Source organism: Ahaetulla prasina, chromosome 4, assembly GCF_028640845.1.
Source record: "Ahaetulla prasina isolate Xishuangbanna chromosome 4, ASM2864084v1, whole genome shotgun sequence".
NCBI lineage: Eukaryota > Metazoa > Chordata > Lepidosauria > Squamata > Colubridae > Ahaetulla > Ahaetulla prasina.
In genome coordinates, this window is record NC_080542.1 from 12,686,754 (window position 1) to 12,702,307 (window position 15,554).

General features: G+C 39.1%; 1 protein-coding gene across 1 annotated transcript; it reads right to left on the reverse strand.

Moving 5' to 3' along the window:
* Positions 1-3,391: 3,391 nt before the first annotated feature.
* On the reverse strand, positions 3,392-15,171 carry LOC131197912 (vomeronasal type-2 receptor 26-like). The gene is made up of 7 exons (XM_058182413.1): positions 14,889-15,171; positions 12,435-12,612; positions 9,106-9,397; positions 7,456-7,587; positions 6,712-6,775; positions 4,146-4,410; positions 3,392-4,013 (listed from the first exon to the last, which is right to left on the reverse strand). Exons 1-7 carry the CDS (start codon positions 15,169-15,171, stop codon positions 3,392-3,394), a joined length of 1,836 nt encoding a protein of 611 aa, XP_058038396.1.
* Between the last annotated feature and the right edge of the window lie 383 nt (positions 15,172-15,554).

The window sequence follows — 15,554 nt, forward strand, 5'->3', positions numbered from 1 at the left end:
GACACAGCTGAATAAGCCAAAACTGTTACGTAATGTGTGAAAAACAATGATGGGTGGGAGCACTTTGATTGCCCTGTTGTGTGTCTGCAAATGTATTTAAACCATTTATTCAGAATGGCCAGAGGTTCTCTGCATTGGCGGAGAACCCTTTTGCATTTTTAATATATATATCTTTTGGGATATATATGTGTTCTGTCTTCCCTTGCCTCTGTCCGAGTGATGGCTTAATTAGCCGGCACTATCAGCTCTGGCAGCAGAATAGCCAGCGTCTGCCAAGAGCCTCTGTTATCTTCCACGATGCTGGTTAGTCACCCAGGAACAAACGTCAGCTCAATCAGTGGATTTGCTTGTTACAAAGAGACACAGCAGCTCTGGCTGCCTTTTATATCCTGTGGGGTGTGGCTCCATGACTCAGCACTTCCTAGGCCTGCCCCACCCTGCTTCTGTTGTTCCCTCCTCTTCTGCCTACGAATCCTAGAGTCCAACCAAGCCTGATTGCCATCAGCTGGGTCTGAAGGCGTGGCCTTGGGGGGAAAGAGTCAGGGGATGGAGGCCTCGTTATCTCTTCCACCTGGCCTGTTTCTGGCTCCTGGAGCTGAGCCAGGGAAGCCGGTGCTCCCGAGGTAAGTCCTGACGGCCCTTCCCCCTCACTGTCCAAGTCACTTTCTGGCAGCAGGCCCAGCTCCAAGTCACTTTCTGGCAGCAGGGCCGGCTCGGGGGGCGCAGACACAACAATATGTTCATCTTTTAATGTATGTCTTTCTTCAATAAATCTGTTGTGCACTTGTTCATGGTTTTCGTTGCTTTTTATGGGATTTATCCTTAGTCTGTTTCGGACATTACCAATATATGAGATGCCCCCAATACATAGAAATGGCAGAAAGCACCCTTGTAAGACAACATTCAGAACAAGCTGGACTGTCCCAGGGTGTTGAAAGGCTCAAGACTTAATCAGGAACCTATGGCCAGTGGTGGGCTGCTGCCAGTTGTAACAACTGGTTCACCCGGAACTGAAAATGTGAGTGTGTGCGCATCATCGAAAAAACGGCACCTTCCCCCGGCAAGATTGGCCAAAATGTTTAGCAATATATCTCCAAACTGTTGGAAATGTAAACAAATACCTGGCACATATTACCACATGTGGTGAAACTGTATAAAGGCAAGGAAATTTTGGATACAAATTCATATCTGGTTAGTAAAAATGATTAGATAATATATAGAGTTTAAGCCAGAATTATTTTTATTAGGCATTATATCAGATGGCTATGATAAAGGGACAATATACCTTATATTACACATCTTGACTGCAGCAAGAATTGTGCATGCGTAGCAGTGGAAAAGAGATAACATCCCATCAGAGGAAGAGATGATAAGGAAGATACAAAACATTTGCTAGACCAATTCTTGAATACAGCTTGTCTGTCTGGAACCCGCACTGCATATTGGACATTAATACAATTGAATGTGTCCAGAAATATTTCACAATATGAGTCCTCCACTCCTCTGCTCACAACAGAATACCTTATGCCACCAGGCTTGAAATTTTGGGCTTAGAAAATTTAGAACTATGCTGCTTTCGGTATGACCTAAGCATAGCTCATAAAATCATCTGCTACAATGTCCTACCTGTCAATGACAACTTCAGCTTCAACCACAACAATACACAAACACACAATAGATACAAACTTAAGGTAAACATTTGGGCATTTAAATTAGTTTTTTAAGGGATGTTTTTAATTATTGTGTGTATTTGTATTTTATCTGCCTGTTCACTGCCCTGAGTCCTTCGGGAGAAGGGCGGTATACAAATTAAAATATTATTATTATTATTATTATTATTATTATTATTATTATTATTATTATTATTATTATTATTATTATTATTATTATTATTATTATTATTATTATAAACCACACCAAACTTGATTGCAGAAAATATGACTTCAGCAACAGAGTGGTCAATGTCTGGAATGCATTACCTGACTCTGTGGTTTCATCCCAAAATCCTCAAAATTTTAACCTAAGACTGTCTACTGTTGATCTCACCCCATTCCTAAGAGGTCTGTAAGGGGCGTGCATAAGAGCACCAACATGCCTACCATCCCTGTCCTAATGTTCCCTTTAATTGTATTCATTTTATGTATTCAATTCATGCTTATACTTAAATATATTATCTAATGCATATTCAACAAATAAATAAATAAAAATAAACAAATAAAGATACTAGTCTGTGTGGAAATGGACAGACTAACACTAAAAATAAAAGACAAAGGAGATACAGAATATTAGGCTACATGGAATAGATTTTATCAATGGTTGGAAACATGAGGTAGAAGTTGGAATGTGAAAGAATCAGGTTAGGTGGACATGGAAAGAGATACTCTGTATGTATTAGAATGTAGGTAATAGAATGATAGATTAGTTGACATTCGAGAATATGATGGTCAAAAGTAATTGTACAACACTAGTACCATTTAAAATAGTATATATATGTTATTTGTTTTTATCTTTGTTTCATGACAGGTGGAATGTCAGGACAATTACACTGTATTCAATATATTTAAATGTAAACAATAAAAATATATTTTAAAAAAAGGAAAAAAAAGAAAAGCTGGCAATTATATAGGACAAGATAGTGCTATGGCGGGTGAGCGGGGTCAGCCACTGGACAGAACTACCGGTTCAGCCGAACTAGTCCGAATCTGCAGCAGCCCACCACTGCCTGTGGCTCAGAAAACCAAATTGTTTCTTTCATTGACCGTATCCCAGTGATAGGATAACTAGCATGGGGATCCAGTAGGAAGGGAAAATAATATTATGGTCACATGGATGGGTTTCTCTAAAATATTCCATTATCACCTATAATTTCTTCAGTATCAGCTTTTTCCTTTGTATTGCTTTTATAAATGCAAATGTATATAAGTCCTGGTTTGCTTTTGCTTATGTGTGCTCTGCAAAAAATAAAAAGCTTTGCTGGGGATCTAGAATATACTGTATTATTGCTTACATGTATGTAACTTAAATAATGTTGTATCTTCAGAGTGGTTTGGTTGGTTGGTTTACCTGAGCCCAATTTTGGCCACCACACTATCTGTGTGACAAAACTACAAAGGTTTCATCTGGATATACTTGTTTTCACCTAGGCAGAGAAATATTTTTTTATGTGACCATTTTCTTGTGTGCTGATTACATTGTGTACTCCTGAGTATTTAGTAATTGTTTACTAAAAGATACTTTTTGTCTATGTACACAAGCTGAGAGAGAAATATTGAATGTAATTGTTTGAAACATGCACATCTCCAGTAGATTACTTATTTATTCATGGCTATGAGGGTGGCTCTACATATAGATCCAATTAGTATTTACTTATTCAAAATCTGATCTCGTTCTTCTATTTCTTATGTACTAAATGTTCTCTAGTGTTGAGCTCGGGCCTCAATATAATTATATAGATTTTGGGGATGAAGATGCATCCCAGTAAGCCAGCACTGGAAGACAGGATAGAGAAGATCTCCACAGCCACCATGTACTTCCCTTTGGTGCTCAGATAGGTGGGGACAAAGGTCAGCCAAACACTGCAGAAAACCAACATGCTGAAAGTAATGAACTTGGCTTCATTGAAACTGTCTGGTAACTTCCTGGCTAAAAAAGCCACAGTAAAGCTGAGGAGAGCCAAGAGGCCCATGTAGTAAAACATGGTGATGGAACCTTCATGACATTCGACTATGATTTCTCCATGGAGGGTCTCCATGTCTAAATCCGGAAGTAGAGGAGACGTACTCAGCCAAACAATACAAATACCTACTTGAATGAAGGAGCAGAACCAGATAATAGAATAGGCCAACTTTTGCCCCACCCATTTGTGGAATAGACTTCCTGGCTTTGAGGCTAGGAATGCTATAACAACGGTGATGGTTTTGGCCAATATAGAAGAGATCGCAATAGAGAAGATGATGCCAAATGTTGTTTGTCGGAGGAGGCAGGTCGCCCTATTGGGCTGTCCAATGAACAATGAAAGTTTTTTAAGGATTATTTTAATTTGTATATTGATGTCTTATATGCCTGTGAACCGCCCTGAGTCCTTTGGGAGATAGGGCGGTATATAAATTCGAATAATAAATAAATAAATAAATAAATAAAACAGAAGAGAGGAGAGGAAACAGAGAAAGAGGGAGATAAGTAGAAGGTAGGTGATGTTGCGATTGTTGGCTTTGACAATGGGAGTGTCTCGTTGCTTAATGAAAATTGCAAGCACAATAATTGTGGAGAAGGAAAAGAGAAGAGCCAACCACACCAGAGTAATGCCCAGTGGCTCTTTAAAGGAGAGGAAATTCATTGTCTTTGGAATGCACTCATCGTGAGCTTCGTTTGGAAATTGATCCTCTGGGCAACTATCACAATTCTCCATGTCTGAAAAAAAGAAAAGAGTTTCTGAACAGAATCAAACTTTTCCTAAGTTTCAGAACTGATTCCTGGATTTCCCTCCAATGTATTTTCTAAAATTTTTGTAACTCTTGGGGTTTCATATTTTGTATTAGTTGATTGGAATATAAAATAGAAAGGAAAATAAAAATAATGGGAAACTAGGATAGAAAAAAAGGGAAAAAGAGAGTGTCAGGTAAAAGTGGAAAAAGAAAAAAAACACCACATTTTGTCTCTTTTTAGCACAGTAGAAGATAATACAGTGGTGGGTTGCCCCCGGTTCAGATCAGTTCTCAAGAACCGGTAGTAATGGTGGCGGGAAGCTCCGCCCACCCACCCGGATGTCAGGAGTGTACGTGTTCCCATTGCGAACCAGTAGTGAAGGTAAATAGAACCCACCCGTGACAATAATACCATTACTTCCTCAGCTCTTTGCTCTTACACATATGTATTTATGAGCCATTTCTATAACAATGAACTTATCTAATCAACAAAACCAAAATCAAAGTTTCATTTTTTCCAACTTAAGCACAAAATCTAGAGGTCTTTTCCAAATAGAAACAAAATTAAATATGTTCTTTTCTTCATATAAAGCAATTGATTTAACCATCTCTGCTTTTTTCCACGCTGTGGGAAGTAATATAAGCTGCTCAAAAAAATAAAGGGAACACTTAAACAACGCAATATAACTCCGAGTCAATCACACTTCTGTGAAATCAAACTTAATATAACAACAACAATAACAACAACAGAGTTGGAAGGGACCTTGTAGTCCAACCTTCTAGTCCAACCCCCTGCCCAGGCAGGAAACCCTACACCATCTCAGACAGATGGTTATTCAACATTTTCTTAATAATTTCCAGTGTTGGAGCATTCACAACTTATGCAGGCAAGTCGTTCTACTTATTAATTGTTCTAACTGTCAGGAAATTTCTCCTTAGTTCTAAGTTGCTTCTTTCCTTGATCAGTTTCCACCCATTGCTTCTTGTTCTACACTCAGGTGCTTTGGAGAACAGCCTGATTCCCACTTCTCTGTGGCAGCCCCTGAGATATTGGAACACTGCTATCATGTCTCCCCTAGTCCTTCTTTTTCTTAAACTAGACATACCCAGTTCCTGCAACCGTTCTTCATATGTTTTAGCCTGCAGTCCCCTAATCATCTTTGTTGCTGTTCTCTGCACTCTTTCTAGAGTCTCAGCATCTTTTTTACATCGTGGCGACCAAAACTGAATGCAGTATTCCAAGTGTGGCCTTACCAAGGCATTATAAAGTGGTATTAACACTTCACATGATCTTGATACTATCCCTCTTGTTTATGCAGCCCAGAACTGTGTTGGCGTTTTTGGCAGCTGCTGCACACTGCTGGCTTATATCTAAATGGTTGTCCACTAGAACTCCAAGATCCCTCTCACAGTTACTACTATTGAGCAAGGTACCAGATATACGGTACCTGTGCAAACTGTCTGCTTAGGTAGCAACACTAATTGACATTCAATTCTACATGCTGTTGTGCACATGGAATAGACAACAGGTGGAAAGCATAGGCAGGTAGCGAGACATCCCCAATAAAGGAGTGGTTCTGCAGGTGGTGACCACAGACCACATCTCAGTTCCTATGCTTTCTGGCTGATGGTTTGGTCACTTTTGAATGCTGGCGGTGCTGTCACTCTAGTGGTAGCATGAGACGGAGTCTACAACCCACACAAGTGGCTCAGGTAGTGCAGCTCATCCAGGATGGCACATCAATGCGAGCTGTGGCAAGAAGGTTTGCTGTGTCTGTCAGCGTAGTGTCCAGAGCATGGAGGCGCTACCAGGAGACAGGCCAGTACATCAGGAGATGTGGAGGAGGCTGTAGGAGGGCAACAACCCAGCAGCAGGACCGCTATCTCCACCTTTGTGCAAGGAGAGACAGGAGGAACACTACCAGAGCCCTGCAAAATGACCTCCAACAGGCCACAAATGTGCCTGTGGCTGCTCAAACGGTCAGGAACAAACTTCCATCCTTTATAAGGTAGGTAAAATGAGGACCCAGATTGTTGGGGGCAATAAAATTGACTTTGTATATAATATACAAATGGATGAAGACTATTGCTTAACACTGTGTAAGCCGCCCTGAGTCTTCAGAGAAGGGCGGGATATAAATTCAAATAAAAAACAAAAACAAAAAAAAACCATCTATGATCTTTAGATAGCTGACCTACAATGATCCGTAGAGTCTTTAAGAACTCGGCACTCTGTTTTAATCATGAAGAATCTTTTAAAAGAGAACCGAGAAAGAGGAAATCTCACCTGCCAGGCTTTTACAATCTTTGATCGCGTTTGATCCATGTCCTTTTGTACTTTCTGATGTGTCCTAATTGTGTGAGCAGCATGTAAGGCTTGAGACAGAGCACAGACAGCATTATAGATACTGTAACTATGGCTAAGTATGCTGGTTTCAAAGAACGGCGCGGGAAGATCCTCCAGTCTTTCTTCTCCAGTACACTCCCCATCTTCAGGAGCATCTTTATTTGGTACTGAGCAGCTAAAAGCCTGGTTCCAGACATCTCTAATAAAGCCATCCTGATTTTCCCCAGAAGGGGTGACAGCCTGTACGTATTGTTGGAAACCTGGAAGTTCTTTTTTGGAAATCGAGAAGGAAATGGCTCCATGGAATATTTGCATATCAAGCTCCCTTTGGAAGGCATGTAATGTGAAATCGTTTTGGGCCATTGCGATCCACATTTTTTGTGTGGAATGCTTCTGTGAAGTATCAAGAGCTGTTGAAATAAAATTCGAAGTCACTAGTATAATAGAGACCAGCCACATAAAGACGGTATTTTCTCCATATATAATAATAACATTCGCCGTTTTCTCAGTGAATACAGTAACATGACTCACAATTCGGTCAACCATGTCAGATGGTTCATAAAAATGAAAATTTCTATCAATTCTTTCGGTGAATTCAGAGCAGATTTCATTTTGCGAGAACAGGGGTTCCAGAGTTTGTATAAAGCGTTCTCCATGTTTGTCATCTGCAATGACAAATCCTACCCATTTCCATCCAAAGTAGAGGAGGAGCTGGACTAAACCTTCGTACTGGAGATCTTCATCGGGGGCCATGCGATAAAAAGGAGGGAAACGTGATTCATCTGTCACTACTAAATGAAATGAGCCATATGAAATCTAAAGGAAAGAAAAGAGGAATAGGAGAAAGAGAGGGAATAATAAAGTAAGTGAAAGTATCGATGGATGCATTCTATTTTTATAGATTTTTAATCACTTTATCTTTCACAATGTGGAAATAGTTTAATTTGGTTTAGAGATACTGCCTGTCTGCCTATGTATCCTATCCTGTCCTGTCCTGTCCTGTCCTGTCCTGTCCTGTCCTGTCCTGTCTTTCTGTCTGTTTGTCTGTCTGTCTGTCTGTCTGTCTGTCTATCTATCAAGGGACATGGTGGCTTAATGGCTAAGATGCTGAGCTTGTTGATCGAAAGGTCGGCAGTTCAGTGGTTCGAATCCCTAGTGCCGCATAATGGGGTGAGCTCCCGTTACTTGTCCCAGCTTCTGCCAACCTAGCAGTTCGAAAGCATGTAAAAAATGCAAGTAGAAAAATAGGGACCACCTTTGGGGGGGAAAGTAATAGCGTTCCATGCCTCTTTGGTGTTGAGTATGCCGGCCACATGACCACAGAGACGTCTTCAGATAGCGCTGGCTCTTCAGCTTTGAAATGGAGATCAGCACCGCCCCCTAGAGTCAGGAATGACTAGCACATATGTGTGAGGGGAACCTTTACCTCTATCTATCTATCTATCTATCTATCTATCTATCTATCTATCTATCTATCTATCTATCTATCTATCTATCATCTATCACCTATCTATCAACATAGAGAAAGCAGCACTACTTAACTCATTTTTTGTGTTCGTCTTTACACAAAAAGAAAAACAGTCCAACCTATCAGAAACAGCACCATAAAAAGAGATTAAGATCACAAGTTAAAATAGGGAAGAAAACAGTAAGTGAGCACCTGTCCATTCTAGACGAGTTCAAATCACCAGGACCAGATGGATTACACCTTAAGGTTCTGAAGGACTGGGCAGACATGATCTCAGAACCACTGAACTATATTTGTCAAAGATCCTGGAGCATCTGGGAACTATCAGAGGACTGGAAAAGAGTTGATCTTCAAAAATGAAAAAAAAAAATAGATCCAGGAAACTATATACCTATCAACCTAACCTCAGTACCTGGCAAAATTCTGGAAAAAATAGTCAAGCAATGAATCAGTGAACATCTAGAGGCAAACAAAGTAATAACCAAAACCCAACTTGGGTCAAAAACAAATGTCAAAAACAAATCATGCCAGACAAATTTAATTGCATTCTTAGTCAGTGACAAAATTTACGGACCAGAGGAATACTTGCATGTTATTTAATTGGACTTCAGTAAGGCATTTGATAAAGTGAAAATGAAAATTCAAATATGCTCTAAAATTCTTTAAATGTGAATTTATCTTACAACTTTTGAAAGCAGCCATATAAGTGAAACCTAGATTAGTCAAACTCTACACCTTATATTGTTGCTTTTCTGCCAAATTCTACATCTGATAAACCATGTTCCTTGATGGGAAAATGAACAGATTATAATCTGTGTGATAATAGTAATTCCACAACTCTCCCCATCCTAATCTATGGCTCCAACCTGTGGAATCTTGAAAAGCTGCAAAATTTCTGCCATGCGTATGGACGTTTCAGGACTCATCCCTCCGATGATTCCCACAATTTTCTTTTCAGTCCCACAAATACAGTCGGGGGCGATTTTATGCGACTTAAAAAGCAGGTCCAGAGTGGTACGATAGGTCATTTGAGAATCAGAGTAGCTGTCGTAGATGTGGAATCCCAGAGTGATGTTGGGCAAGATGTCAGGATCCTTGTTGATCTCTTTCACAGCAAACACTAACGCCAAGATGTGTTGGTAGAACTTTGTCACCACGCTGCAAATAAAGTGACTTGCTTCAAAAGAGAATTTTACTATGCATTATGCCACTACAGTAGAACGGAACGGAACGGAACAGAACAGAACAGAACAGAACAGAACACTAGAATGGAAAGGGACCTCAGGGGTCTTCTATTCCAACTCTCTACTCTTCTTAAAAACTTCCAGTGTTGAAGCACCCATAACTTCTGGAGGCAAGTTGTTCCACTGACTAATTGTTCTAACTGTCAGGAAATTTCTCCTGAGTTCTACTGGTAGTTTGGTTCTGTCCCTGATGAGTTTCCATCCATTGCTTCTCTTTCTGCCTTCAGATGCTTTGGAGAATAGATTGACCTCCCCCTCCACCACTATTCTTTCTGGCAGCCCCTGATTTACTGCAGCACTGCTATCATGTCATCCCCAGTCCTTCTTTTCATTAAAGAAGATACCCAGCAAGGAAAAGAAATAACATGAAATATGTTTTGATTTTGCTTTCCTATACTCACCTTGTCCTGTGTATACTAGAGATATTGTAGAATTTTCACAATTTGTTTCTTAATATTCAAGATTATTTAGTTGCACACTTAACAGTTACTTAAACTGTGATAGACCATGCAAGTTAAAGGAAGGGTCTTCTACATAACTGAGTACCAAGTATTGCGCTCTCTCAGATGAATAGGAGGAAGTATGAAAGACATTACAGAAGGATTTAATTTCTGAAATATCTGAATAGTTGTTAAGGAGGCTAAAACATATGAAGAACGGTTGCAGGAACTCGGTATGTCTAGTTTAATGAAAAGAAGGACTAGGGGATACATGATAGCAATGTTCCAATATCCCAGGGGTTGCCACAAAGAAGAGAGAGTCAAACTTTTCTCCAAAGCACCTGAGGGTAGAACAAGAAGCAATGGGTGGAAACTGATCAAGGAGAGAAGCAACTTAGAACTAAGGAGAAATTTCCTGACAGTTATAACAATCAATAAATGGAACAACTTGCCTGCAGAAGTTGTGAATGCTCCAACACTGGAAATTTTTAAGAAAATGTTGGATAGCTATTTGTCTGAAATGGTGTAGAGTTTCCTGCCTGGGCAGGGGGTTGGACTAGAAGGCTTTCAAGGTCCCCTCCAACTCTGTTATTATGTTATGTTAAAGAGGTCTACAGAAGAATTCCTATTTTTCCCTTCCTTAGAAAAGAGATTATTTTCATCTTAAAGCTCCATGCAAGTTTTAGTCCTCTGTAATTTTTCATTTAATCTATTGTCACCTTATTACTATTTATTGTAATCCGATAAATTAATCGGTTTTACAATAAATCACAATCCAATCCATTGAGTGTGGTAAAAAATAAATATTTTGCTCTTTGAAATGAGACAAAACGTTAGATAGGAATAAACATTAAATCCTCCAGAAAAAGTGCCTCAAAGCTTTGAAGGGGCTACTGAGTCGGAAAAAAATGAAATGGGTTGAATTTTCCATGAGAATCTGAGTTGAGTGGAACTAATTTATGGATAAATATTCCAGGCTGGGGGTGGGGTGGGGGTCTCAGTGATGAGGAAAGTAAAGCTGAAGAACATAGCCATATATTTAGAAGTTCATGTTTCCTTCCATAGTAAACTGTTTCTCCTCTAAGAGCTTAAGCTTGTGAGTTCGACTATTGCGGCAAACTTTTGTGTTTGAGCTTTGAATTGCTCTGTCAAAGATCATAAGCTGCTCTATGATCTTTTTTGAAGTAGGACAGGTGGACCTCAAATATCTAATCCAATGTTTCTCAACTAGGTTTATTTTTTATTTATTGTATTTTATTTATTTGTCAATCATATATAAGATAACAGGTAAAAGTGTAAACATAATTTGGATACATGAAAAGAGTAAATAAAAAGGAATATTAGGACAGGGACAGTAGGCATGCAGGTGCACTTATGCATGCCCCTTACAGACCTCTTAGGAAGATCAACAGTGGGGTGAGGTCAACAGTAGACAGTTTAAGCTTAAAGTTTTGGGGGGTTGGGGAAGAAACTACAGAGTCAGGTAGTGCATTCCAGGCACTGACCACTCTGTTACTGAAGTCATATTTTCTGCAATCGAGTTTGGAGCGGTTTACCCTGAGTTTGTATCTATTATTTGCTCATGTATTATGGTTGAAGCTGAAGTAGTTATTGACAAGTAGGACGACATTGTGATAGATAATTTTATGTACTAAGCTTAGGTCAGATTGAAGTTGGTGTAGTTCTAAGTTGTCTAAGCCCAAAATTTGGAGTCTGTGGCATAAGGTATTTTATTGCGAGAGGAGGAGTGGAGGACTTTTCTTGTGAAATATCTCTGGACTCTCTCAATTGTATTTATGTCCGATATGCAGTGCGGGTTCCAGACAGATGAGCTGTATTCAAGAATTGGTCTAGCAAATGTTTTGTATGCTCTAGTTAATAGTACAATATTACCAGAGAAGAAGCTACGCAAGATTAGGTTAACAACTCTTAGTGCCTTTTTGGCAATGTTGTTACAGTGGGCTCTGGCACTTAGATCTTTAGAAATCTTGTCACAGGGGGTGGTGGTCTACAAACACTTTAAAACTTGAGTAAGTCTTAGGGGTCCATGGCCATGGCCCATGGTCTTTAAAAGAGGTCTGTGGTGAAGAAAAGATTGAGAAAAAAATAGAGACATGGTATTAATGTCTTCACAACATTTTGGAAATTATTTTTTATTCCCTGGTCAATGCATTGCTGGTTCAATGGTCTAAGGAAAGGTTAAGTGTAGAAAAACACATATTTAAAATATTATAGAGCCTTTTATGTTATGGTGAATTAGTGCTTTTATTTCTCCAACTGGGAAGAGGTTCCAGTTCTCAATGCAGTATCCGGTTGATTGTCCCTTGGTTAAGTTAGAAAATAGGATGTTGACTTAACAAAACATTTGTATTTATCAAGCATTTGTAAAAGATTTGCCCATCATACATTTATATTCTTTAACACACAATGATATAATCTTTCTGATTTACAGAGATGGAAAGAAGAGAACAGGATCAGATTAAAATCAGGTGTGAGAGAGTGATTTCTTACAATGGGATGTTAACTGATTCCTCTGATGGATGTCTATTGAAAATAATTTCGGGGAACATGTAGTGAACATGGGACATCAATCCACCAATTAAAAATTCTCCTTCTTGGTACCACTCCTGTGGAATTTGAATGGCTTCATCTCCAGTGCACTTAAGGGGCTGTACCTTCATGGCCAATTCTGGAAGCAATAATATGGCAATAACACCCAATATTTCTTTTCATTTGGTCTATCCTGTATTGTCTTGATTCAAAGGTGGTATTATAAATTATAAACCGCCCTGAGTCCCTCGGGAGATAAGGCGGTATAAAAATGTGATTAAATAAATAAATAAATAAATAATAAATAAATAGTGGAAAAGCTGTTAGCGCTGTTGAGATCTGTCTTAAGAACCTGTCATGCCTCAATCATTGATGTGATCCCTTTTCTTAATCCTCACTTAAGTCTGGATGTTCTTGATCAGAATACCTGATTGTTAGTCTCTTTCTTCACTAGCACTTTAAGGAAGAAAATGTTGGTCAACGCAATATTTTCCCTTGGTCCTCCCGCTGTGAAGTTTTAGCAGAATTTCAATGATGTTATAAGATCCTCCAATATGGTTGTCCTGGTATCTCTTACGCATGTGAGAGAATGGAGGAAGTTCCACTTACTGAAATTTAGGAGAACCTGTCACTTGTGGAAATAATTGGTAGTCTAATAATATTAGCAGGACATCCAGAAGGAACATACATTTATGTTATGGGCAGGAAATGTTACAAAGTCCTGGGAACCCAATTTAGGGCACCTTTTCTCTTATGGTTGGAGAACACTTCAACCAGTTTTGAGGAATTACCCTCATTTGTGAATACTATATAGATTTTTATCTATTCTTTTATTTCCCCTTGCTATTTCCTGAGAAGCATCTTGAGAGCCACAGGAGAATTGATCTGGTAATTTAATCATAGTGTTTGTTACAACTGGAGAGCTGGTAACTCCTACCTGTAGAAATGCTGAAGAGAACACATTTCTGAAATGCCATAGGAAACATTTATTATTTATTTAATTTGTCAACAAATACAAGAAAACAAGTAACAGAGTAGACACAGATATGGACACATGGAAAATTTTTGGCACATACACACAAAAAAGGATATAAATAGGTAAAACATAGCCATAAACACATAGAATGATTATATATAATTGGGAACAGTAGGACAGGGATGGTAGGCACGCTGGTGTGTTTATGCATGCTCCTTTAGGGATCTCTTAAGAATCATGAAAGGTCCACGGTAGACAGTTTATGATAAAAGGTATGGGGATTAGAGAGACTAACAACAGGATCAGGTAGATTGTTCCAGACATTTACTACTCTATTGCAAAAGTCATATTTTCTATAATTAAGATTAGAGCGAATTACATTGAGTTTAAATCTATTGATGGCCCTTGTATTATTATGGTTGAAATTAAAGTATTCATTTACAGGTAGAACATTTTGGTAAATAATCTTATGAAGTAAGCATAGGTCGAAACGTAGACGATGTAGTTCGAGGCTTTCTAGACCTAAGATTTCAAGTCTGGTGGTATAGGGAATTTTATTTCGAGAAGAAGATTTGAGAACTCTCCTAATAAAATATCTCTGGACCCTCTCTAATGTAATGATGCCTGAAATACAGTGAGGGTTCCAGGCAGGTAAACAGTAATCAAGTATAGGTCTGGCAAAGGTTTTATGAGCCCTAGTTTGGAGTACAGTGTTATCAGAGAGAAAACTTCGTAAAATAAGATTTACAACTCTTAAAGCCTTCTTTGCAATGATGTTAAAGTGAGCTCTGGGACTTAGATCTTTAGAAACGAGTACTCCTAGGTCCTTGACAGATCATTTTAGATCATTACCAGCCAGCAAATATTTGAAGTTCTTATTTCTACTGCCAATGTGCAGGACTGAACATTTGTTAGCAGAGATTTGGAGTTGCCAATTGTTAGTTCATTTAGATACATAGTCAAGATCATTTTGAAGGGTAGCAAAGTTGTCTGTGGTGTTGAATAGTTTAACATCATCGGCAAAGAGGACACAGCTGCTTATAATTTGATCACAAAGGTCGTTGATATAGCAGAAAGAGTGTTGGACCTAGAACGCTGCCTTGGGGAACACCGCCTTTGACAGGTGCAAGATTTAATAAGGCACTGCCTATTTTGACCACTTCTTGCCTGTTTGACAGGAATGCAGCTATCCAATTATGTAGGAGTCCAGAAATGCCATAAGATTTAAGTTTCAGAAGTAGTTTGTCGTGCACAACTGAATCAAAGAATTCAGCATCACTCACATCGATGGGTGCTTCACCTTAGCCTTGTTCTACTATTCACCTTGTTCACCTTGTTCTACTATTTCTTATATATTAAATGTTCTCTAGTGTTGAGCTCAGGCCTCCATATAATTATATAGATTTTTGGGATGAAGATGCATCCCAGTAAACCGGCACCAGAAGACAGGATAGAGAAGATCTCCACGGCCACCATGTACTTTCCTTTGGTGCTCAGGTAGGTGGGGACAAAGGTCAGCCAAACGCTGCAGAAAACCAACATGCTGAAAGTGATGAACTTGGCTTCATTGAAACTGTCTGGTAACTTCCTGGCTAGGAAGGCCACAGTGAAGCTAAGAAGGGCCAATAAGCCCATATAGACCAAGACACAGTAAAACATGGTGATGGAACCTTCATGACATTCGACTATGATTTCTCCATGGAGTGTCACCACTAAGTACATACTAGATGGACATTACCTTACAGACGACCCCCATCCCGTTAAAGACCTTGGAGTTTTCATGTCAAATGATCTAAGTACCAAAGCCCACTGCAACTACATAGCAAAAAAAGCTCTAAGAGTTGTAAACCTAATTTTGCGTAGCTTCTTTTCCAAAAACACCACACTACTAACCAGAGCATATAAAACATTTGCTAGACCAATTCTAGAATACAGCTCACCTGTTTGGAACCCTCACCACATCTCTGACATCAATACAATTGAACGTGTCCAGAAATATTTTACAAGAAGAGTTCTCCATTCCTCTGAAAACAACAAAATACCTTATCCCACCAGACTTGAAATCCTAGGCTTAGAAAACTTGGAACTCCATTGCCTTCGACAAG

Excerpts from the sequence above, each read along its gene's own strand:
- LOC131197912 (XM_058182413.1), bottom strand. The coding sequence starts at position 15,171 with ATGTACTTAGTGGTGACACTCCATGGAGAAATCATAGTCGAATGTCAT. Across the intron at positions 6,776-7,455 it reads TCTACTTTGGATGGAAATGG|GACACATCAGAAAGTACAAA; the intron begins GTAGGATTTGTC and ends TCACACAATTAG. Across the intron at positions 4,014-4,145 it reads CTCTGTTTCCTCTCCTCTCT|ATTGTTCATTGGACAGCCCA; the intron begins TCTGTTTTATTT and ends TAAAAAACTTTC.